This window comes from Seriola aureovittata, chromosome 12 (assembly GCF_021018895.1).
Source record: "Seriola aureovittata isolate HTS-2021-v1 ecotype China chromosome 12, ASM2101889v1, whole genome shotgun sequence".
NCBI classification, from domain to species: Eukaryota; Metazoa; Chordata; class Actinopteri; order Carangiformes; family Carangidae; genus Seriola; species Seriola aureovittata.
In genome coordinates, this window is record NC_079375.1 from 20,650,567 (window position 1) to 20,677,452 (window position 26,886).

The window sequence follows — 26,886 nt, forward strand, 5'->3', positions numbered from 1 at the left end:
AAAGCGGATATAGCGCCGGTAAGAGACTGAACGTATCTCGTTATCGATAAGATGTGAATGTTCCTTAATTCCCAACGAAGTATTATAATGTCTTTGTATCTTATGCCGACGCTATCCTGTCTGCACTGTGTAGTAATGCCTTTGTTCTGTAGCCTACAACCTAAAACCGCGCGACATTTTTAAAGTTTTGCTAAATTTGCGCAATATCCGTCTGAAGTTTATCATGCGAAAGCATAGGGGATTTCATTGGTGCAGAAAACTCATGTTTAACGATGCTCAGGTGGCAGGTTTCCGTCATTTGAGCTTCACAGACGCTATTTTCGAGAAAAAACATGATCAGCAGTGAAACATCTTGAGTTGCACTGAAAGGTTTTTCGACTCAGTCACATCACGTAGGCTTCTTGTCTGTATTTCGGCTGCGCTCTTCATCCCTCTCAGGACTTTGAACTGTTGGCATCTGTCTTCCTTTTGACAGCCTACTTTGACAGTTTTTTGTCTGTATGTGTGTGGTTTGAAACACATTTCTAACTAATGATGTATTGCACCCAGTTACAGCCTAAACACACGTTTCCCATGAAGAATGATGATGAGGGCAAACGAGGTAAGACACATTCCCAGTTAGTGGTTACTCTTGCAGAGAAGTATTTGAGTTTGGGACAGTTAAAAAGAAAAAGGGAATATATATGTGTAAATGATGTTATGGAAAGTCTGGGTAAACCCACATTGACACAGTAATGGCAGAGCTGCTGGTTGGGTCCATAAACCAAGTGTTACACGCCCTCACATAATCAATCACTGTCCATTTAGCAGTGAAGTCAAATGAGGTCAGCTAAGACTTGCTGTCGATAAATAGAGCTAGGTGGTCTCATTATTTTACCCAGTTGAATAAATCAACATAATAAACCAGGAAGGGCTTAATGTGTCTGACTTGAGTCAATACAGAGACTTGAAAGTGACCTTTTGTAATCTCTGTAACAGTGGAGACTGGAAATATGTTTGTGTTGAACCTTTTGGTGTTTGATTAAAGCCGCTACTGTTTGTCAGCAAGTCATTTGACAACGACCACAGCGTCATACGTAAATTATGGAGAAAATTAAACTGTTCCGCTGTTACAGTGGCACAAAAGTAGCAACTGTTTGGTAAAAGTTGCCAAATACACTGCAACGAATGGAAAAAATGTGCCAACATATCACGAAGATATCAATATCAGATAGACGTATGTTGAATGGGGGAATTGAAACTGATCAGTTTTGGTGGCTTTCATCTTTCAATGCACCGTTAACAATGAAAGCTATTGTGAGAAATTCTTATGATATTCCTTTACAGATGTGTTATTGAACCTAAATGTGTCCCAACATTTTAAACATAAAGTCTCATTTAATTGTAATTATGTCTTCTTAAAAAATTTTCTTCATGTGTGAGGATGTGTATACAAAATAATTTGGTAGGGATTAGGAAGGAATTGTGTGAATTGGTCACACCACTGCAGTTAATTTCTGTCTGGTCAGATGGACATTGTTACCACCACTATTCCTGTAATATTCCACCTATACTGGGATTTATTATCTGTGAAACTCTACTATAGGAACTTCTACTACAGACAGACCACATACAGTTATTCTAACTTTGCTGCTGACTTGAACATCTGTCTGAACATCTGTTGGCTATATTTCCGTTCCCAAAACACAAAAATTAAAAACGTAAAATTGATTCATCTCGAGAATATTATTCTGGGAATTTCTCTCTTTTGCAAATATTTTTTTTAGAGCTGTGCATCAGTTTGCCATCCCACACTAGCTCTTCTGCCACGCCACAGCAGTGACATTTCACTGGCGTGCCATACTGTTACGTTACACTTGTGATATTTAGCTCCATTTCCCTTTTAAGCCTAGTTTATTGCATGTCTACACAGTTGTACATTTCTGTGCACCCGGTCATGTGGCCACTGCCCCTTTTATCGTCTGTAAGTGCTGAAACAACAGGGCACATACATCCAGCTTCTTGATAAAAGGACTCCGGCTGCCAGACTGATGACTCACTTACTGGCTGCTTAATGGCTTTACTGGCCATGTGAATACTATACTGCCTTTTCTGTTGTTGGACACTGATGTTTCGTTTCCAGCTGATGAATACATGCCTGTCTGCACCGGGCATCTAGTGTTTCAGACTGAGTCACTTTGGTCAGAGTTTGTCATATAAGGAGCAGTGATGAAAAAACAGCTGACTGTGAAAACAGGAAGAATCGTATTTGTGTGTGTAATTATATCTGTGTGTATGTGCTGGATGGTAAATTGAACTGTCAAGCATTTTATTTGAAAACGTAGGAACTGTGCTAGATTCCTTGCATGAAGAGAAGAAGTCCAGCAGCTTTTTCACTTCTCTGGGCGTCCGACTTTTCTTATAACTCAGACTTATCAAAACTACTTTATACTGTCTACTGTAATGTGTAAATATCTATGATCCTTTACATGCTTGTCAGAGAGAAAGTATTGTGTCCATTTTATGCGGGTAATATGGTCAGGGGTCTTTGTTGCTGATCTAAGATCACTCTCACACATATATACATATATATTCTTTTTTCATTTGCTGTGCTGTGTGATCTGTCAAATTGTAATCCAGACATTGTTTGTCTCTCAGGCTTGACAGTCTGCTGACGTGAATTCCCGCTCCTCCTCTCGCCACTGGCTCAAGGAGAAAAGCTTCATCTGTAAGTTTTTTTTTTTTTTTTTTTACTGCTGACTAAGTACTGTATAATATTTCTTCATTGGTTTCTAAGCAGAAGAGATCAGTTTTCCATGAATTACGGGTCTATTGGTTGAAGAAATTACTGTAAGTACAGTACACTGATCTGAGTAAAAGACATTTCTTTAATGCATTTGTACCACTTGGTTCCACTGCGATAGAAATCTACCACTTTAAATGTGAGAATTTCATGCTTTTCTTTATCTTAAATGATAGTAAACTAATGTCTTTGGGTTTTGAAACACTGGCTGGACAAATCAAACCATTTTAAGGTGTCTCCTTGGGTTCTGGGAAAATATATTCACTATATATATTTCATGATAATGTATTGACTGAACATATAATTGAATAATCACATCAATGATGGATAATGGATAATAATGCTGTAGCCAGCCTGTGTGTAAAGGTGGTGGTCGATGAAATCTATTTGTTCACTACCTGTGTCTCCGAGGAGCACAGGTCAAAGCTCCACACTGATTCCTTTGTGTCTCTGTTGTCATCTGAAGGATTTACAGCCATGTTAACACGGGGGGTGCCAGCTGGTCACACTAACCAAAGCGTCGCTCGGTGCCTCAAACCTTGCAGACTCTGCCAACCCTTCTGTTACCTCCGTCATTTGTTATGTTTCACCACAAAAGCTTTAATCCATGTAGTTGGCAGCAGGAAGTTTCTTTTTAGTGAATGCACAACTGATGAAGTACTCACACAGACAATACTTCAATCACAATACCTCAAGAGGTGTTACATAGGGTGGCTTGAATACGATGAGGTCATTATATGTGTTTATTATATCAGTATATGTGAGTGTGGGTGTTTGAGTTTGATGGGGTGGAACTGCATCTTAATAAATGGGCTTTTCCAGCAACTCCAATCAAACAATGACTCATCAAGAGTCACAGTTGCCATGTGTCCTCGCTCATCAATTATTTATAATTTCTTTGTTTTTTTTTTTCAAGCTTGATAGATATCCGTCTTGGCAGTGGCAGCAACATGGCACTAAAAGCTCACGATAAATTAGCATTGATTCATTTTTTTTCATCAAATTATTAGAAAGGAAAAATGATAGAATCTGTGATGAATGCTGAACATGACCTAAGGAGTAAATCTTGAACTTTTTACCTGTTCATTAAATTAGAAACCAACTAAAACTAAAACAGTTTGTAAGACAGCAGATATTGAAATCAGACCGCTTCCACCAGTTTTAGTTGAAAGTCTTCCTCCTGACTATGATGATATTTACATTACAACATGACAAACACACGGTGCGACAGCAGAACAATCCTTTACAATCCTTGTGACATGTGGCCACAGGGTCCGGCCTGTCCAGTCTCTCAGCCTCTTTCTTTCTCTCTTTATGTCTGTTCAGTAGAGCAGTGGGTTCCCTGCATGTGACCTCCACAGTGACGTCATCTTTCAGCTGCCACAAATTGATGTGTTGTTTCTCTTCCTCCTCAACAAACTCCTCTGTCTTCACTTGTCTGAAAAGCTGGAATCTGCTTCGCTGCGTGGAATGCAAATTTTCCACTGTGACTTGGGTTTTGATTTTTAGAAGTGATCTTAGTTGACAAGTGTTGATTGGCTTTTTGTTTTTTCAGTCAAAGAAATAACATAGCTTTGGGGTGAGTGATTAAAAAGAACAATGTATAACTGTTGAGTGAGCTTGGATAGATGTCTGCCAATATTACATGATCCAAGAAATTATTTTGACGTCTAGAAGCTGAGAGTTAAATGAACACAGACAGTTTTGTCAACAGTTACAACATTGTTTTACTATGTTGTTCTCAATTATCCACGTATGGAAGTCAACAGGAGGAGGTATAGTTGTTATAACACCCCATAATGTTTACAACTGCATTACGGTGTGTTATAAACTGTTTAAATGTGTATGTGCTGTTTATAACGACCTGTGACCTTTCTCCCTGACGGTCATTCTTGCTACTGTAGCGTGTTGTGTATTTTGACAGGCCTCCAAATTAGCCAAGAGTAACTTCAAGGAAAATGTTTAAACCTTTTAAAAAATAATATTTTGTGCCCTAGGAGACTAGAGGGCTCTGTCTTAAAAGCAGGGCTGCGATTAATGATTATTTTCATCCAAAATAATAATGGATTTGTCATTTGGTGTATTAAATGGTGAAATGTCCCATGCAGAGCCCAAATGACCAACAGTCAAAAAAACAAAATATTCAGTTTACTTTTACAAAGAAAAGCATTAGTTATAAAAATAACATAAAAGATTAATCAATTATCAGAATAGTTGCTGATTAAATAGTTGTTGATAACTTTGCCTGTCCCTCACACTGGAGTGACAGTTCATATTTGTAGATACAACAGTTTCATTGAGATAGAATATCCTTAATAATATTCTATGGTTGAAGTCTGGTTTAGTCCGCGGGTGCAGAGACACGTGCATGAAGCCCAACAACTGCTTTGTGTGGAGGACATGCCCACACAGACACTGTGGGAAGAAGGGATAAGTTTAGACGAGATAACACAGTGTGTGCCTTTTTTTAAAACCTATTGCAACCTTCTAGCGCTGTCTGTCTACTTTTTGTTGACATACAGTTCTCAACCTTATACATTCATACAAAATTAACCAACTAACCCTCCACTGAACATGTCTGGCCAAATATTGATCGGCATCATATTCAATGCTGTATGAAGTGCATTAAAATGGATGTGTCTAAGAAGGCAGTGGGCCAGACGGGGTTTAGAAACCTTGAGCACAAAACATTTAAGTAAAGGAAACTAATTGTAATCAATATGCTGTAGTTTATACAGTAGAGTGTTTTGTTGTTGCGTATAGGAGTCATGTATGTCTGCGCTTATTTAGAGTAGTAGCAGCCGTGCACATCATCTTATAAAGTAATGTTTGTTTTATAACTTCATTAAAATGTCCATCTAAATGTTTCAAAAATTAGGTCACATAGTTTTCATTTGAACCAGATTCAGGTTTTATTCCATGGCTAACGATGTACAGTATATACTTTTAGCCACAGCAAAACTAGTCTGGGGGGGGGGGGGCAGTGTGGTCCTAGGTGGGATTTGCATCATGAGCAGTAATGAATTAGTTTGTATCCTCTCGGCCATTTGTTTAACATTTGTCTTTTGTTCTAAAATAACTGCTTTCATAGCGAACATTATGAAACAAATGAAACAAAAGGCTGCACACAACAGTATCATGTTAATGGACTAACGACAACAATACAACAACCGCTTGGTTTCATGAAACTTGTGTCGTTGTGCTTTTAAGTAACCTTGTAACTGTGTAATTAAAAGAAGACAGTGAGTTTGAAGCCTTTGTGCTCCAGACAGCACGTTCTATAACCTGTGGAACAAAAGAGACGAGGCTGAGCTTCTTTTTCTCCGTCTCCTCTTTCTTCTAGTTGCTTCTAGGAATCGTCAACAGTGATTTTGTTTTTTTCTTCTTTTCAACCTTGAGCTCGATTTTCTGAAGGTTGACATGACAAACAATAAAATGTTCACATGCTTTCAGAATGTATCAGTAAAATGAGTCCAGTGTAGATGCCATATGATAAGATACCGAAATCTCATCTTTTTACTAAATACAATATAAAGTAGATGCATTTCAATTTGCAGTCAGAACAGCTAGTATTTTTTACTGTGCAATCTTTTTTTATCACCTGAGAAATACAGTATATAAAGTGCATTCACAAAGTGTTCAGACCCTTTCAATTTTTGCATTGTTATGTGGCAGCTTCATGTCAAAAAGGAAAGCTGAAATATCACCCTGACATAAGTATTCAGACCCTTTGCTATGACACTTGAAATTCAACTCAGGTGCCTCCCATTTCTCTTGCTCATTTTTGATTGGAGACCACCTGTAGTCAATTCAGCTGATTGGACATGATTTGAAAAGGCACACACTCAGCTGGTCTGGTTTTTGCTCTGATATGCATTGTCCGCTGTTAGACAGGTGTGTGCCTTTCCAAATCATGTCCAATCAGCTGAATTGACGACAGGTGGTCTCCAATCAAAAATGAGCAAGAGAAATGGGAGGCACCTGAGCTGAATTTCAAGAGCCAAAGCAAAGGGTCTGAATACTTATGTCAGTTTTGTCTAATTTTCTGTTTTCGCTTTTTCATTATGCGGTGTAGATCAATGAAGGGAAAAATAATAATAATTAAATTTTAGCATATGGCTGCAACATAACAAATGTGAAAAATCTGAAGGGGTCTGAATACTTTCTGAATGTTCTGTAAATGCACAGTGTCTTTTTATTTGGTCTTTTAACTTCAGCTCAGTGTCAGAAAATCAGCCCAAGGGCAAGTCTGACAGGCAGTGATTCAAAGTATTTCCATGGACACTGAACATCAGTGACATCAGTTATGTCGTCAGCGGACATGCGTTGCGTTGCGTTCCAATTGTTGTTCCTGAGGTGTGAATAAAGTGGGTGTGTTGTTGTTGTTAAGAACCGATACATGTGGGTGGGCCCAACAGTCAAACAGGACCTGCCGCTGTGCTGTCAACAGCAGCTGTGTCTTGTGACCACAGCTGCTTACTTCTCCATTTAGCAGTCACAGTTTGATGAAGTGATATTTGAAACCTCACGTTGAATATTGATTCATCTTCCACTGAATGGTTCAAAGCTGGGTAAGTTCAGGCTTAATAACTGCCTAGCATGTTTTTTGGTTTTTGCTGTTAATGGTTTTCTCTGGATGTTAATGAGTGACCACTGTAAAGTCAATCCATCATGGTTGTGGCACACAGATGGTTATGAAAGCTCGCATTGTTGGACTGCAGGATAATTGAATGTATTATTAATGGAGTTCTAAACATTATTTCCTGAGGCTCTTTTGTTTTGGTGCCACAAAAGCTACTTTTGTGTGGGTGTCTGGTGATTTTCAGTGTATGACAGCTAGTGACTCACCCGCTACAGTTCTCCGTTGTGCGTGGACACCGTGTGACATACGTAGATTGACTGGTCAGATAGGCAGAAATGCAGCCCTGCTAACCTCGTAGGTAAAATATGTGACAGATGTGCAAACATTGGTTATGATAGCGTTTTGAGTTCCCCATTTTACAGTACATGCCATCAGAGCATTAACATCCATCCATTCTCACTCCAGCTTATTCCTGTTCAAGGCCACTGGGGATGGTAGTGGGGAGCTGATGTCTCTTTCAGGATACAGGCAGGAAAAGGGTCTGAACAGGTCACTCGTCTATCACATGCACAAGCCCATTCACACTCAGATTCACACCGGCACACAAGTCAGAGTTTCACTTCACTTAATGTGCACGTCTTTGGACTGTGACCCACACAACTCCACACAAAACCACCAACCACACTAACCACTTATTTTAATTATTGATTCGTCTGCTGATCAGTTTTTTTTTTGTTGTTGTTGTTTTTTTTTTTGATCAATTAGCTAAATAATGCCGATAGGAATTTCCCAGAGCCCAAGGTGGAGTCTTTAAATAGCTGGTTTTGTCAGGCCAACAGTCCAAAGCTCAAACTATACAATTCACAATGATATTAAATGTAAAATCCTCAGATTTTAGAAGTTGCATCAAGTACATTTTATGCATTTTAGCTTAATAAATAACTTAAATGATAATGAATTAATGCCAATTAAGTTTCTCTCAATCAACAACAATAGATTAAATTGCCTCAGTGCTGCCTCAAATGCCACCATACAGTGTGTTGGGGAAAATGATGCACTTGATCTGCTGCAGTCTTTTCTCTCTTCTCTTCGCCCAAAGGCAACACACTGTCCTCATACATACTTAATGCATATGTCGAAAACTTTTTTAGGTTTGATGGCAGAAATAATAGCCTTAAAGCGAAGTCCATCCATGGCCCTTCAAAATGTCCTTGAGTTGTACATAAAGAAAAGAAGCAGTCTGCTTTTTGTTATTTTCGCTGTTGCAGTGATGATAAATGCCTCACACACTATCCCCTGGTGTTCTCTTCAAAATTCTTACAATCAGCATCTTGAGTGCTGTCTCATGACCTTACAATCTGTTTTTTCCCGATTTCACATCAACAACCAATTATTTGTAGAGGTACAGGCAGCCACCACGGGGATGGCCTATTGCTGGGGTTACAAGTATGAGAGGTCACTTGAAGTTTCTCTCTGTTTTGTTGTTATCCTCTTTAAACTGAGCGGTCTCTTGGATTTAAATGCTCTTCAGACACTCATATGCTCATTCCTCCCTCCTGTATTGACAGAGCTCTGACCTTTCACACTGAACTGATTATAGCTGGGAACAAGCATCATAAGAAAACAATTATGTAACCCCCGTTCATCCCGTAGTAGTCTTAATAAGAAGATTCTTTATTCCACGGATGCAAGTACAGCTTCAACAGTAATTACTACTATGTCTTTTCAAACAAACAGAGTAATAGATAATGAAAACCAAAGCCCTACAAAGTAGTTACAAACCAGATGCACACATACGTTAATTAAAATCCAAGCTAGCAGTGTAATGATCTCATCGAGTAGAAATATTCTCAAGGCACAAGTGACGTGAATGGATTAATACATTGGCAATGTTAACAAACAAATCAGTCTTTGTGGCTGTAAAATACAAATACTCATTGATAAAGGACTTTTTATGTTTCAATCCAACATTAAATGATCCAGGCTTTGGTTGAACACTGATGAACTGTGTTTAGTTACCCTGAACAGTAATTTTTTCCTCACACTAGTCAAGTCCTTGGAGATACCGCAACCTTTGCAAACGAACTTTTGAAGCACAGAAACAAACAATTAAATATTGTATGCTACCTGAAATCACAGTAAGTGGTCTCTTGGAGGCAAACAACTCCCCGAACTGCTTGTGACAAAATAAAACACAGCTACACGGTCGCCGTTTATTGAGCCTTTTGGATATGGTGTGCACAGAGGGAAGTGCTTCTTAGTGTCCTGACCTTTCTGAACATTTCCTCTGATGATTTGTGCTAATAGTCTTAAAACCATTATAGGATCACACCTATCATTGCTGAAACCTCTTTCCGTCTGTCGTCTCTGCTTGTTCCATAAAGAAATTTTTGGCTCTGGGGTCCATTCATCCAACCTTAATTTATACCAGCTTGATCTTTTATGGAAGGACTTGAGAAAAACTTTTTAAGGATGCTGTGACAGAATGATTGAAAGAGCCTGAGGTTCCCCAGGGTTTTTTTTAATTTTACATTCAATTTGGAACAATAAAACAATTTTCTGATGGGAAGAAAATTTATGAAATGGGGCTTTTCTGAGAGGATCATAGTTGAAGCGTTAAATGATCTAACAAGTTGTCATTATAATGTTTTGATTATTTCGCTTGATCAATATGAAAAATAACTTAACCATAATGTTTATAGCCACTCTAGAGATGTGGGTTTTTTTTTTTTAATCTAGCGCCATCATCAGATCAGAATTTCTTTATTTTGTTTTATGACCAAATTTCTGCAAAACTAGTGTCATTCGCATCAGTCTTAAGTGCAATTTGTATTTAGTGCTAATTAACAAGTGCTTGAATCTTAATATTTTAAACTGAGATGATGAACATAATAAACCTTTTACCTGCTAAACATCAGCATGTTAGCATTGCCACTGTTAGCATGTCAGCATATTCATCTGAAAATTTATCTCAAAGCCCTGCTGTGCCTAAGTGCAGCCTCACAGACTCATTAGTTTTGTCTTTTAGCGGGGATGTTATGATAGAAAATGATTTGATCCAGTTAACATATGCTGAAAATGTGTATACTTTAGAGCTGGCAGGTACTAGAGCACATATATGACAGTGAGAACAACTTGGACTGACACTTATCTGATTTATTTATTTAACTGTAACTGTATCATGATGTATAAATAATTTGAATAGTTTCTTATGAACCACCGAATACATCTATGCGACCTCATACATTATTGAGAACCTCTCCCTCCTGCTGAGATTTGAACCAGCAGCTGAAGAGTTTTCTTACAGAAACACTGAAACACTCACAGCACTGAATCGCTGTGTGATCTGCTGCCATTTCACCTCTCGTCATTTTTTTTTTTTTTTTTTTTTTTAAATAATCGCTGAGGACAGGATGAAGCCGCAAACAGTTTGTTTTGAAAGCTACAAACAAGATTGGGTTGTTTGCACAGATGAAAAACTCTCTTCTCGTGCCACTTGACTTGGCAGCAGCTGGAGAGCAGCGACAACAGCCTCCCTCAGCAGTCGTCCTACACTGACGACGACACAGTGCCTGGCAAAGGGGGAAATGTGGGAGGGTTGACACAGGGTGGATCAAGAGTGACATGGAAAATATTGATTCATTTCTGCCACATAGATTAGTCACCCATGTGTACGCAGAACAGGCTGCCAGAGGAGACCCGACTAAAAGACCTTCAGGCACATACTATCACACAACTCCCTCCACTGGGTGTATGTTAAGCCCTGATGCATACCAGGGTTAAACGAGCCTTGTTTTTGTTTTGGCATATTTTAGCAGATTTTACTACAAATCCCACTCGACATCACTGTTACCCATGAAGCTAACATTAACCTTTTCATGTACTAATCACCATGTGTATTAAGTACTGAGGGCTGACATTTATTTCGTTGGTCTTTACCGGTTTTTGATTCAAATCAGAATACGGCCAGTTTTAAACTTTTTAGGCAACTTTAGTGCAGAATCTGGTATTTAGACACATTTAAGAAGTTTAATTTATTTGTTAAATGGCAAAAGGGGCAGACATAGTCTACAGCTGTGCTTAAGCTCTGTTAAACTCTATGTGGGAACAGCTCACAATGACAATGCTAACATGCTAATGTTTCACCATCTTATTTTAGTTCGTTTGCATTTTAACATTTGCTCATTTGCACTAAACACAAATTGCAGCTGATGGGAATGTCATTGGTTTTGCAGGTATTTGGTCATAAACCAAAATATTGGACAAATACAAACTTTGCCCTAATAGTGGCGCTAATGGTTACTACAGTTCATTTCTGTGGGAGACACGAGTATCAATCCATCCAATAGATTATATATCTCACATAAAACCAGAAATGTCAGACTCATACTGGTGCCAAGGGAAAAATCAGGGAAACACAAAGTTACATAAAGTTTCATTTCAATCGATACCTGTTGAGATATTTAAGTCTGGGCCGAGGTGTTTACGATAAACCAATATTGCCATCCCCAGAGTCATGCTGCCATGCCGCTAGCATGGCTAGAAACATTTCTTAAAGTATCAAAAAAGGATTTTTTTTTTTTGGTATTGGTGCTTTTTACTGTGTTTTTTACTTTTGTTTCAGTTCATTCCAATACAATATGAATATCTGCTTGTACAAACTTGTAACTGCTGAGATAGGTAATCCCCACAGTTCATGTAATGTCTGCTTTTTTGTTTAAGTTGTGTAATTCAGTGCGTAATGCAGCGCAGTGTAGACTTGTCAAATTACTGCATTCAGAACTGCATCGTCAAGTCAGGACCATAACGCAAGTCAAGCAACACCTGCAGACGTGATGTTTAGTGTGAGGGAGGCAGAATAACTTTTGGGACTGGTTACTTTATCATTGCCTTCCCTTCCCTGCCTCCTCCTCTCTGTTTCCCATGTGCAGGCGTACTGGTGAGGCTGCCCAGAGCAGGAGAAGCAGGAAAGAGCTGCCTTTTCAGAGGGAGGATCAGATCTGAGACACAGAGAGAGAGAGAGAGGGGGGAGAGAGAGAGAGAGAGAGTCTGGCTGAGCATCCCTCAGGATGAAGAAAAGCAGGAGCGCACAAGGGGTTACACCAGACGATGTAAGTATTGATTTTTCCAACCCTCCATCTGTGCAACCATGTATCCATCCATGCATACATTACACAGCCACTCATGATTTCTCTGCCTCTGAAATTCTGCATCTCGCCTCTAAAGTTTACAGCCTGAATTCTGCAGTTTGCACAGTTAACTGTAAATTTTGTAACGTTTGCCTTCCCTCCTGTTTCCTCCCCAACCAAGATGCAATGAGAATACAGTGAGGCAGCGAGTGCAGCATGTCTGTGCGGTTGTCGGTGACTCATAAACAGATGACTGTACTGTACACAACAGACCGCTATCCGGCAGGACACACTGCAGAGAGGGAGATGATGTGTCTGTTGGAACAGAGACAGGGGGAGAAGGACAATGTGTTGTGTGTGTTTGCTAGAGAGAGTTCGGATGATGGAGACAGAGAGTTGAAGACTGATGCAGAGTTTAGCAGGCAGAGCAGGAAGAGGGGGGGGAGGAGGTGTTCACACCAGGAGTAATTTAGACTCTAGAGTGAATGGAAACATGGACAAGAGGAGGAAGGATACAGATCTGACGGAGAGGCCCATCTGTTTCTCCTCTATGCCACCGGTGTTTATGACTGGGCAGGCAGACCAGATCATTTACTTTGACATTGTCCAACCGGAGCTCAGAGGCCAAGTTACATCCTGGATGCCAAAATGTTCCTGCTGTGACTGGCCTCACATCATCACATAATGTAAACATATTATAAAACTTTTCCAACAAAGGTCATTTCTCACTTTTTATGAGTGAGAATTCAGTCCAGTTTAATAGCCATTAATGTCAGCAGTGCTTAATGGTGATTTTCTACTTTCATGCCTGCAGTGATTTTTGTTAATAGCAAATACATTTTTCAAAATTGGGCAAAACCTTCAATTAATAGCAACTAAAATGCTATTTTCTGCTAGCTGGGATGTTTGTTGAGGCTTCTTTAATGTTTAAACAGTTTTTGTATTTCAGTGTGCTGTAACAGACACTAATAATACTGTTCAACAGCCTCCATGCATGCAGTGATCAATAGCTGCTGTAGTTTTTCCCATAGCCAAAGATGCATGTGAGCATTTTTTATTTTAGTCTGTTGATAACAATCTCACATACTTATAGAAAAATATATTAGACTCAGTGATCGAACGATTAAATCCTGGATTCATTTCCATCATTGTCCCTGGTGTTAATTCCAACCTTTATAGAGATTAATTAATTAATTAGACAAAAAAAAAAGATAAATGCAGTTCTGCTGTGTTACTCCACTCAACACCCTCGAGTATCCATCTACCATCTTTGATTCAGATTCTATAGACACTTAATAATTAAAACTTTTTTTTTTCCTTTTGGCTCCTAGATTCAATAATTCAGGCACCACATGAAACCATGCTGTTAGAGCTTCTCTTCTAAAGCCGTCTCATTTATATTACCTTCTTCAAAAAGGCCCTTTGGAGGTATCCCAGAGAACAGTGGAGTTGTTTAGGCTCTGCAGCCAAGAAAAGGCCTTTCATCTTCATTGAAAAACACCCACTCCACCTCTGTTTGACACTGGAGCTACGCTACCTCCATTTGAGACTCATTGTTTTACGTTTCATCACAGTTCCTGTCCTTTTATGACCACATTCCTGCACACATGACAAATCCCAGGTTTCTAAATTTACCGATGTTTTGAATTCTAAAAATAACGACATCCTTGTCCTATTCCTGGGTTTATACAAGTGTACACTCGAAGTAAATCAGCACTTATTTCCTTTTCCTAATGCCATTTGGATCACGGACAAGAGATCAATGAAGAGATAGAATTTCATGTCTAGATGTCAGAGGTGCTATCAGTACAGAATTGATAATTAATTCAGCAGCGTCGTCGCAGTGGCTAGTGCGACATATTGACAACAGACTTGTCCGAGTCGTTGGAACGGAGTTGTGTTTTGCCAGATTTCATTTTCATCCATTTCTTTGAGACAGGAAGAGTGTGTCCTTAGAAAGACAGGCACAATAAATCAGGCAAAGTGTGTTTCCTAGAAGGAGCAGGCGAGTCAGCAGAGCTGTGTTTACCGACTATCAGATAGGAAGTCAGACTCCTGTCTGTGGTTTCTTCCGTTCACTCTTTCCTCTCCTCTCTCACTCAGAAACTTTTGTAGTCTCGTCTTCTTTGCAGTTTACGCATGTCATTCTTTGCTCTCTTCTGTTAGCGTCTTTCACTTTCACTGGAAAGAGGATGTGGGATGTGGGATGTTGTCTGTTGTCTTCTTCTCCCTTTCTGTCTCAGATCATTAGCTCTCCACCTCATATGACACCACTCTGTCTCACTTCACTCACTCATTAACTTGAATTTTATCGTTTTTCCTGTTGACCTTTCATCTCCAACAGAACCCACAACATTTTCTAATTTCAGAGAGAAGCACTCTGTCCATGACAAACAGCCAATTTGGACTTGAATTGTCGTACTTTTCTTTGGTGCAATAACGAAAAAAAAAAAAAAAAGTAATGGGCGCCGATGACAGCGTTGGCAGCCGCCTGGCAGATATAATTCAGTCTTTTGGACACTTCACCTGGACAAGATACATGAGCATGTGTTCTCACAGTGCTCCTTTTGACTTCTTACCAAGCTTAGGTAAATGATACCAGTCACGATTCTCCTATTTGTTAACATTCATGATTCACATTAAAATGAATCTGCTACAAATATTTAAATATTCTCAGGTTCAACTTCTCAAATGTGATGATTTACTGTCTCTAATGATAATAAATTAAATCCCTCTGGGAAACAACCACTGAGTGTAATCACATTCATGTCACTTTGGCGCAATGGATAACATTATGCTAATATTTGAATAATATGCTTTTACCACCATGGATGTTTTTTTTTTAGATTTTAGCACCTCTTTTACTTTATATTCATGTAGTATTTGTACTGCATGAGCAGCTCTGCAAACACAAATTCTGATGGGTATAAATAAGACTGTAGTGAGAATCATTTGGTCTATGAAAAATGCAAAATGCCTCAGCGATAAATTGAGAAAGTAACAAGTAGATGGAAATAATTACTAGTTGCAGCTCTAGTATCTTCTTGAGCCAGAACAATAAATCAACCTGACTGATGTATCAGCTGATTTGAACTTGTTGCAGATATATCAGTATCAATATGTACATTGGAAAGCTAGGCTTGAGGTAATATAGACGCATTGTGATCACTACATAACTTGTCCACTAGAGATCACTGCCACGTTTTCAACTGCAAAATGTCCCCATGTTGTCACAGTTCTGACAACACTGTTGTATCGGTTTTGTGTTTCTGTTAAAAAAAAAAAAAATATTACTGGATGATTTTTATTTTACTTCTTTACAACTAATGTTATCCAGTTGTAACTGCATTTGAGGAAATACTGTAAATCGAGAGAGAGTTGGCAGTTGATCATCAGCAGCTGTGATTGTGTCAGATTGTGGTGAGCTGTCGGCCCTGATGATGACAGTGAGGTCAGACTGCTTCACTCTTTCTCCTCTTCACACTCTCACTCACTGTCAATCACTTTCTTTCGCACTCATCCTCTCCATCTAGCCTCCTGCGCCACGCACACACATAAAAGAGACCAATCGCTTCTTGTTTGCCACGGCTGTGTTCTAGGAATTCCTCCGTTTCCCACCGTGCCTCTGTAATATCTCCCTTGTTCATCTGAAAGCTGTCGGCGTGTTTCATTTGCACTTGCACGGGGCGAACGTAAAGTGGAGGGTGATGTATGCAGAACGGGCTCTGGCAGTTCGCCTCTGTTTCCTCCGTGGCCTGGCTTGTTTACAACCAGTCATTAGAGTGAAGCACCCGGGGTTCCTCAGTGGAACCTTCACTCTCAGCCAGACGCATTAAACACACAATTTGTATTCAGAACAGCTTCATAAAAATGTCAATTGGCAGCTCAGGTGTCGAGGGACTTGAAATGGGCTTTGATTTGAAACGGTTCATTTCTGTTTGTTTAATGAGGACAATAAAAACGGAAATACAGACAGTATAGTGTACGACGCTTCGTTAAATCAGAGATGTGTGCATGTGCAGGGCAGGCAGATTGTTTAGTTAGTGTTTAAACATTTGTATTTCTTTGACCCTCTCTAAAAGAGGCTTGTTTATGTCTGTCCCTTAAATCTCTTTGTTTCTTTCTTCTAATTCTATTTTGGAAAACAGTTTCCTTATATGTCCTAACAATATTTAGTTTTGTGATACTGTCATTGCAATCTTTAACACCCTAACAATTAATTCCCCTTTTTATATTTCAAGAAGATAGAAGCCTAATATGTTCATTTTCTCCATGTTTATTCATCACCAGTCTGGAAGAAGAAATATTGTGAGCCAGTATAACCCAGTTACTCATTGTCAATTTTGTTTTTCTTTTACCTTCAGGAGAATAAAGAGCTTCCTGTGGGACAATTTTCCACAGCCAGCACCCTCGGGGTGGAGGTGTGCAAAGTCCACAGGCGGTTTTCTGGCAACCTGCAGCTGCCTCCGTTGTCATGGCGACAGGCAGAAAAGGAAAGGGACAGGGGCAGGCCGCTCACACCTGAAGAGGATCCAGTGACCCGGGCCAGACCCACAAGCCTGCCCATCGTCTCCCTGCCTCGCATCGACATCACACAGGCCGACCCCGACAGGTGAGGCGCCTCAAAACGAGGGACGATCATCGCAGTCACGCAACAGTGCGGTTTTACCACAGAAAAGTAACGGCAACATATTGTTCGCTGTGATGGTTGTGCATAAGGTTTGTTGTGTAAGGAGAATGAGACTCCTTTTTTTTTTTTTTTTTACGCAGTTCTCAGCTTTTCTTCTTAGTTTTTTTTGGGGAACTATTTTTAATTATTTTACTTTGTTTTAGTCTTGTGTCGTTGTAGAAGCAGAATCTGTGTGTTGGTAACAGTGGGAGGCTGGTGTTTGCTCCCAGCGAGTTTTGACATTAGATTTGCAAATTAGCAGGAAAGTTGGCAAAGACTTTTTTATTATATTATATTATATGATATTTTTATTTCAGTTCACAACAGTGTTTTCAACGCCGTTGTTTTCTTCGTAGTTTTTGTCAGTTCTTACAGTAATAAATATATTTCTGCGCCCAGGAGGAAAACCTCTCCAAAGCATCAGATGGTACAAAATCATTTGGCAGGCATTTAACTGAGCGTGTTGTTATTGTTGTGTCTACTTTTTGAGGTAGACTACAGTAGGCTGCTGTTCCATGGCAGCATTAATTTAGGAAACATGCATCAGATTTATTTATTTATATATATTTTTTTTTATGATGGTTACCACTCTACATTATTGAATTGCAAATTGCAAGTTTTTTCTTTGAACCCACTAAAACCACAGATGATTGTGGGCTTCAGAGACACACTGTACGCTGACTCTCATCTGTTGCTTTCATCTCTGTCACACTCATCCTCTGCTCTACTGCTTTTTAAAAGCCTGTCTTGCATTTATCTGGATGAAAGTTCGTGAGCTGGAAAACTTTTGCTCCGTTTATTGCGTGACACTGCGGACGCTCCATAACTCTCGGTGTGTTTTTTTCCAGCTGTTGCCGACTAGCCAATCAGCTTGCTGAGGGTGTTGATTTGGATTTGCAGGGAGGATGTTCGAAAGACATGTACCAATCAAATTAATCAGTCATATTATGAGCAAATATTTGTCTTGTGCTCAGTGTTGCTCTTTGAAACCTGATTACAACATGATAAGCTCTGATTCTGTATTATTATAAAACAGGTTAGAAAAGGCCGTGATAGTTTTCCGGACAGTGTGATTGCAGCTGTTTCTCGGGAAGGCAGCAGCTTTTAAATGCCAGGAAAGTGCCATCACTCTGTACCTGGTTGTAAAGCAGAGACGCTAATGGAAGACAGGGGAGAGAACAGGGAGCTCGGGTTGGACCAGTCTGACTCTTGCAGTGTTGTTGCCGTTGATCCTGGCCAGAAACTCTCTCCACACAGCTCACCGAGATGCTTTCGCAAGCAGGTCGTGAACAGGCATCTACGTCGATACAGACGCTTCACTGTAGCAAACACCTGGTAAGGATTTGGTTGGCTTGTTTGTTATGTGTGAGAGAAAGAGGCTGCGTCAAAGACAGTAAAAGAAACGTAACTCAAGTAGCCGTTTCCGCACTGTTTGTCTCTATTTGTCAACTCAGTTTATTTATTGATTGCTTGAAGAGCTACAGTAAGTGCCTGGTGATTTACATGTAGTTATTGACTCACACAGACCCCTTATTTAGCAGTAGTTTATTTCAAGTATCCAGAAATGTCCCTACTCCGGTGTGTGTTGGATCCCCGAGGTTTTTATCAGAGATTGATTGGTATTTAAAAACACTCTGACAATAACTTGCAGAGTCTGATGATGGCAGTTCGCCACAGTTTCCTGCATTTCTTGAGTTCAGTCCAGTCGAGGTTTTCTGGCGATCACGTATAAAGCCCAAACTCACACATTCGTCTCAAAGTGCTTTACGATCTGTACGATATAAGAATGTCTACAGATGCTATATATGAACATGTTGCCGTATAGACAGAAGGAACTGTAGTGGAATTACAAGAGTTGGGAATTTTCAAAATTGAGAAGAGTTTATTGAATAAACCTTGTAGAAATCATGTGCTGCTTTTCTTTATTTGTTGGAATGTGCAAAAGGTGACGACCTTATTTCATCCCAAAGTGTGTTTATATTGTTGAAACACTGAAAAGTACAAGCTGAGCAGAGCAGAGTGCCAAGTGTTTTTCCTCTGGAATGAACTGTGCTCCTCTGACCCTGGCATGAATAAATACTCACCACTGCTCAAGATTATTTAGTTGAGTTGCAGATATTATTTTATTCTCTGGATTCTGATTTTACTGCTGGAGTCCTGCTTTTTTTTTTTTTTTTTTTTTTTTTTTTTTTTTTCCTTTTAAGACGGGAAATTTGTTTCTTTGTTCCTGTTTTAACTCAGATAATAATGGGAGGCTCTGGTTCTTCTCAGTCCTCCAAATGTCACCCAGTAACACTATTCAGATAGCTTTAATGTAAACCAACTCTACTGATTTGGAAGTGCAGTATATAAACACTGACAAACTGTTGAATTAACAGTGAATTTTGATCATTAATATGCTGTTTTCTGCCAGAACTAGAACATGAATGTTATTTTAGGTCATGTTGTAAGGATAGCACTCTGACAAAGAAGAGTATCCTGTCACGTTAACAGACATGCTTCTCTATTCTTAAACTGGATGCTTTTACTGATCATGTTGCACTGTATATCACTCAGTGACACTTTGTCCCACACACTTCTACCCTACTAACAGTTGCTCCTCGGACCATTTCGCTCCTGCTCTCCTACCTAAAATACATATTTCATAGCAGGAGTGACCTATGACCTAACTGTATTCTCCTGTGTTTCTGATCATGTTATTTTAATCCTTGGAAGCGGAAAATGGTCCTGTGATTGTGACCCGACCTGAGAGCCGTAGTCCAGGTGAAAGGGACTCGCCGTTACTTTGTGCTAACACAGACCTCCTGTGAAATATCTACACTGCCTCACATGCACATTAGTGAGAGTTTCTGAGTTGATGAATGAAAATCTGGATTTTCTACTTTAATACCCTCCTTTTCACTGTACACTATAATGCATATGCATTTATGGAGCGTCATAGGTGGCCAATTGAAGGGCGGGTCGGATGATGAACGCCCTGATTAATCTGCAGTGGTTTAATATAGAGGGAAAGGGGGCAGGCGGTCAGATTAACAGAGCCACTGTGAGTCCGCTCGCTGTGTTCCAGCCCAGATCTGCCTGTTAGCATCTGCCAAGCCTACGTTAGTCCAGCACGTGGCCTCTTACTGGACAGAAAGGGGGTCTGTCAGTGTGTTAGTGTGTGTGTGTGTGTGTGCAAGTGAGCAGCCGCAGCATCAGTGTTTTTTGTTGCCTGATGATAAGAGAGGAGGCGTACGGGAAGGAAGAATGTTACGGAGGTCCCCTAGGTGCAGAGCTGGGTACTTTGACTTCAGCGAGGAGGTGATCAGTAGAGCACACCTCTCGGCTCCCAGGTGACTTTTTATTGATCTTCTTTGTAGTATGTCTTTTTTTATCATTTAAAAAATATGTTCCTGTAACAGACATTTTGAATATAGACTCTGTTTTGGTATTTTGAGCCATTTTCTTTCTCTTATTCTCTACATTTCTATGTTTTAGAACGACTGTATCAACGGTAGATTATGACATGAAACTATAACTATGCACTACATTACCAGAAGAGTTTAATGTGCAGCCTTCATCCACTGTGGCAGACCGTCGCTGTGAGTTTACAGTTTATCAAGATCCACAGAAATGATCGGTCATCAACATAGTATGGTTTTCTGACCCAATCAGATTAAAAGATTAGATTGCTGCTGGTAAAGCATGTTGTTAACGTTGTGTGAAGTTGAGATTTGGATGACGCAAAACACTACACGGATGACGTTCATCGTTCAGCATGTGTGTAAACAGACTTTGCTCATTTCCCATTAAGCTGAGCTCCTCTGGCAGAGGTGTGGGACAGAGAGTGTCTCAGCGGGATATTTGCCAAATTAATCCCAAATGTATCAGAAATTAGAGGCGGGGATGAATGTGGGGCAAATAGGGAAGTGGTCTGTGGGTCAGTCAGTCCATTACAAGACAGATTAGAGAGGAGATGGTTGAGTGCTAGAATCGGACTAAAATATAAAATGCTAATTTATTTTCGATAAACCTGTGAGTTTGTATTATACAAGCTAAACTTTTAGTAGTTTTTTTTTTTTATTATTTATGGTTTCGCCATCTGTCGTTCCTGTAAGCCACTGATACCTTGACCTTTCACCTCTGAACTCCGGTCTATCTTACTTGATCATCTGATTACATAATAGCTTGTCCTTTCCTCCTGCTCCGACTCCACGGTGACAAAGATTATATCCATATGAGCATCTGTGGCGGCTTCGCTGTGGTATTAGAAAACGTGCTGCTTGAAAGGACTTACAGATAAAATTTACAAATGGTGTATCAAATCCGCAGCTTGTTGTTTTGCTCTTCCTTCATATATGTGATAAATGCTTTTAGTGTCCGTCCTTTGTCTTTTCTGTAAATTGTTATTTTTATATTGCACTCTATGTATTAATATAAAAGCCTATGGACAACCGTTGCTAAATATCTCAGTGTTCAATTAGACTGTTTTTTATTTTTTTTATTTCTTCTTTATTAGATTTATTTGTCAAGGACAATGTACAAAAATATTAAGCACTGAGGAGATGCTGTTTTCAGATTTAGCTGTTAGCTACTGTGCTCTGCAGTCCCCGGGCAGGTCATTACAAACACTATTATACACAATAGATCATGTGTACATGTATCAAAGACTACTGAGTATGGTTGGGTATAAAAATAAACACTACAGTTTGCCCTTCATCCCGCCATAGCTTCATGTGGTCCCACCACATGAAGCTAATCTCTCTCTCTCTGTGTGTGCTGCTTTCTCTCTACTGGATAGGGATAAATGGCGCTGTCATGGACGTATTCCAGTGAGACAGACCAGATCTGAAGTTTCCAATAAAGCCCCCCCCCCCCCCCCCCCCCCCCCCCTTCCACTGACCAGCAATGCCTACTTATTTAATGAGCACAATAGTTTTGTTTTTAGGCCATGGATGGATGGTTGAGTGATCATTTCAGGGTATATGCAACTACATCTTCTCTGGCATGTTGCACTAAGTCAGTACTTAGTGGCGGCTTACTGAAAGGCCGTTGTAAATAAAGATGATGATTTTGAAAGTGATTAGACTGATGTTTGATCAAACTCAGACATGGTGAAATCACTAGATTTCTGAAATCCTGCAGTGCAAGAAGTTGATTTAGATATCATCCACACACTTTTACAGATTTCATTTGATGATAGTAAGTATTCTCTAAATACCTTTTCAGCTGCAGAGTCTCTTCCCCTTTTCTGTCTTTTGTACTGAATACTGTTGTGCGTCTCTCTGCTTCTAGCTTTGAAGTGGAGAATGGCCCGACGTGCTGCAGTCCTTCAGACCTGCAGGCGTCCCCGGGTCTGGTTCTACACCCCAACTTGGCGAGCCATGGCCAGCGCAGAGAGTCCTTCCTGTACCGCTCTGACAGCGACTACGAACTGTCCCCAAAGTCCTTGTCTCGAAACTCTTCCATTGTTGGAGAACTGTGAGTTGTTTACATCACAGCCCTCTGAAATATCAACTTCACTACGATCAACTGTGTGTGTGTTTGTATGTAACTTGTCTTTGCTTTCATCCCATTTCAGGCATGGAGAGGACTTGATTGTGACTCCATTTGCTCAGGTAAGAGCTTGTTACAAGTCAATAAATCTGCTTCAGCAAACATCAAAATCATCCTAAATATATTTTTGAGAAACACAATTTCGCCAAGGGCTTTTTAGACTTTGGATCATGGATCCTGAAAGTACCTCTCTCACTCAGTCATGATGAACTTGTCTGCCCCCTGGTGGCCTGTACTAGACTTGCAAAGTCTGCTCATCAATGGAAATGTCATTTTAGACCCATTATCCCAAACTTTAATTCAATTATTCCTGTTTACTCTGTTCAATCTAATGAATGAAGTTAATCCCAAACAATCATAATGTCACGTGACAATATTTTCTATTTGAAACTTAGATGCTCATTACTGCTGATCATGAGGTGCAGTCTTTGAGATTGCTCTCCAATAAACACATTGAATTTGCTGAATTTAAACTAATGCAGATCATTCCTAAAGGTTAAGAATTAATTTGTGTTGATTTGGGGGGGTGGGAACAACAAGCACCATTTATCATAGAGAGGCAGCTGCACAGACTTAATTCACCACTAATGAATTATTGTAAATGATTCAGATAAAACACTCAGTCAGTGAGTCTGCATAATCAGCTGCACCATACACCAACCCTTTAAGAGACGACTTAAAAGCTTAGAAATGCAGAAAACTCTTGTGCATCTTTGGAGCAGCCATCGCATTATCACAATACTATGAATATTGTGTCTCCGAACATTTAACATTATCACTGTGTATATTCCCTCCTGCAAGTGTCAAATTGAAATTTGAGCATTTCTATGTATCTTAAACTTTTTTGTCTGTTTTTTTTTTTTTTTTTTTGCCACATATGACTTTGTCTTCTAATTTTTCTCTTCTTATTATTTTTGTTAGGTTCTTGCGAGCCTTCGCACTGTCAGGAACAACTTCACCACCTTGACAAATGTACAATGTGCATCCAATAAGTAAGTCATCTCATAAATGTGTTACAGTATCTGCTTGTGTTTTGTGAGAGTGCCTACGTGCTGCAGTGAAGCTTTCTGTATAAGGATTGTGATTTTCATTTGTGTGCTGATAGAAGTTCTTGGAATGCCACAATTCAAGATGCCTACATCCCTCACTCGGGGGCGCCAGTGCACCAAAGATATTTCTAGTGCTGTGGCCTCATGAAGGAGCCGCTCACATTAAACTTCAAACATCCAGAAAGCTTGGATTTTTAATGTTAAAGCTGGTTTGCAGCAGCGCCACTGGAACCCTAAACTGGACCCCGTGACATTTTTATTTTATGTTTGGTAGAAGAGGAGGTGACCTCATCCCATTCGAGTGCATGAAAGCTGCCTCTGATCACTGAACTGGGTCAGCACTAAAGCTGCACTTGCATCAGGTCGGCCAGAGGTGGACACATAGTCAATACGACCTCAGAGAGAGGGGTCACTGTGAGCCAAAAAAACGGATTAGACATGACGGTGTCGCACGGTAGAAAATCTGACCTGTGACCAGTTTAAAGAAGTGACAGGGCCCGGTTTTCAGTGTTTGTGCTGTGGCAATAATGACTACTGCTGAAACCAAATCACACTATAGAAAAAAAAATGCAACCATTTCTTACACATCATGGCTTTTGGTTTTAATAGTTTTTGACTTTTTCTCTTTGGTTGCAGGAGGTCTCCTGCTGCAAATCAGCCTTCTATGACCAAAGTCTGCCTGTCAGGTGAGTACCGTCACCAACTTCTCAGTGCATGATAAGGGGAGTTTAGGTTCACCCTCATCCGAGGTTATGATTCTAGGAAATGTGGAAAACTGTAACATGCATGCAATGCAATGCAGTTCTTTTTACTCTCGAAGTTGTGCAAGTCCTAAGAAGGCAAATGTCAGAATTAACTGCTGGTGGAAGACAATGCCCTGCTAAAGATTTGAGAGACATAAATAATGAATGAAGGATAATGATCCAAACATAAATATGCCCTAGTCGGTATTCACCAGTGTGTTAATCCCAATGGGTGCAGTTTCATGCATAAAACCCAGAGATAGTGTGTTGTGTCTCATATCTGTGCAGACAATAAAATAGAGTGTGGCTTTGCAAATACAGTGCACACTCAAAGTGAGCGTTTGCATGGAAATACCTAATCAGTGTCTGTATGAAAATGTCCATGTGAGCATTGTAACAGATGCTTACACCGTGTCATTTTCACACATACATAGAGAAACAAATGTTTTGAGTTACTGATACAGGGAACTGTGATTTGATAACAACACAAAAATTCCCACGTTTTGATGCTACAACCAGTCGGCACGGAAAGGAAGAGGGTGAGAGCGGAAGAAAGAGATTTAATGGTGTGGATTCAGATCAGGTAGATGTGAAGGAGGGAGAGGACAAGTGAAAGAAGGGGAGGAGGGAGGTGGGGATATTAGTTCCTGCTGCACTGGTTCTTCAAGCCCGACTGACGTCAGCACAGCCTGCACGCGGGTGCCCTCCACTTCCTATCAGCAAAATGAGCTGCTGGGAGAGTCCCGCAGCAGGAAAAAATACAAGACAAGTGTGAGTCTCCTATTGTCCTTCCTCCTCCACACTTCTCACAAACCTTGACCTAACCAAGCAATCGCTGATGAGTGAAACCATCCCGTTATTGCCTTCCATCGTGACGCATGGGGAAGATAAAAATGAGAAAAACAAATGTCTGTTTGAATTTGTTTGAAATCTCTTTGACACATTACACAGCTTTTAACTCCAGTCCCACAAGAGAACATCACCGTCATCAACTTTTTCCAAGCATAGAAAGAACATGCAGTTTACACCTGCTGCTATGTAATGGTGATTGTTCAGATTGTTCAGGAGGACTATAACAATTAACAATATCACAGAAAAAAAGATGCCCTCATATCCTCCTTTGTGCTGCTTTCTGTCTCGTTTTCGTCAACTCTTCAACCGGAAAAGGAGAACAGATTTTTCCTGTTTTGCGTCTGTGTTTTCAGTGAGGCAATATTATCCCCAATGGTGGAAAAGATACGGTACCTGCGTCTTTCTGGGCATGAGCTCAGCGGGGATGGCTGAGTATGAGCGCTTTTAATACAGCTATAAAGGGATTTGAGAAGGACACACTGACATAGAATAAAACACGAAATTAAGAGAGACAGACGTAGAGAGGGTTCAAGAAAGAGTGAGAGATTTACCAGATCGTTGCAGGGAATGAGACGGGAAGAAAACACACCAAAGGTCAGACATAGACGTCACAGTTTCTGAACCTTTTAATCAGATGCAATCGGGGAGACGCAGAAAGAAAAAAAAAAAAAAAAAAGGTCAAACTGGATGAAATAAACAATAAGAGCAGGAACGTGACTGCAGTCACTGGGTAAAAGTACACAAGAAGCAGAGCGGAGGGGGGTATAAAAAGAAAAATCAGCTCAGCTGCAAATGCGTCAGCACAGACTGTTTACACTATTAAACATCTTACTCCAGTAACGTGAGGGGATTGTAGTTTTTCCCATGTGAGTTTGCAGTTTACGCTTCACAAACCAACTTGGCCCCTTCACACACAGTCCCGTGAGCCAGGCGGGCAACAAAGGGCTCACTCTTCCCTGACTGATTCAGATTATAGGCTTTGCTCTATATTACCACTGATAAATAGCACTTTTGAAGAAAATGCTGGATTATGACGTCCTTAACCGTCAAGCGCTGGTAAATAATCTGTGACCGCTATCGCTAGCTGAATATTGTCGCAGAGGGTTGGGACTCCAGGGTACTTGGTTAGTCATTTGACCAAGAAGCAGGATGTAAAACCTCATCATGTTCTCATAGTGAAAGTTCCCCTTGACTGGCCTTTACAAATTATTGTTTACACAATGGCCAGAAATGAATGTTTAAAGCATCGCTGTCCAAAGTAGAGCGTGGGGGGCCAGATAAGGCCGGTTTATTTATCCTTTCAGCTTGACTCACCATATGAAAATAGGGAAAAGGAGCTAGCTAGTCTGGCTTTGTCCAAAAGTAACAAAAATCTCCTTTTTTCACATTATATCTCATATGTTTAATTTGTACATAAGCAGAAGATTAAAAATGAGAAGCTGATGTTTTTGTTATGGCTGTTTGTTTTGTTTCCGTGCCGGATGATTTCTAGGTCAAGTCAGGTAAATAACCCCCATAAAAATATACATTTTTGGGATTGCACTT

At 40.0% G+C, this 26,886-nt stretch overlaps 1 protein-coding gene across 3 annotated transcripts in view; it reads left to right on the forward strand.

Moving 5' to 3' along the window:
* The first annotated feature begins 2 nt into the window (after positions 1-2).
* Positions 3-26,886, forward strand: part of LOC130178387 (cAMP-specific 3',5'-cyclic phosphodiesterase 4B-like) — a 47,824-nt gene continuing 20,940 nt past the window's right edge. The window contains exons 1-8 of one of the 3 annotated variants that reach the window (XM_056390533.1): positions 3-18; positions 2,638-2,707; positions 12,296-12,475; positions 16,858-17,105; positions 22,437-22,622; positions 22,723-22,759; positions 23,619-23,689; positions 24,383-24,432. In XM_056390533.1, the coding sequence (XP_056246508.1) occupies positions 12,434-12,475; positions 16,858-17,105; positions 22,437-22,622; positions 22,723-22,759; positions 23,619-23,689; positions 24,383-24,432 (634 nt within the window). In that variant the 5' untranslated portion in view covers positions 3-18; positions 2,638-2,707; positions 12,296-12,433. Of the gene's footprint in view, positions 19-549; positions 602-2,637; positions 2,708-12,295; positions 12,476-16,857; positions 17,106-18,252; positions 18,498-22,436; positions 22,623-22,722; positions 22,760-23,618; positions 23,690-24,382; positions 24,433-26,886 lie in introns of those variants that run through there. The other 2 variants (XM_056390532.1, XM_056390534.1) reach the window with 2 other exon arrangements.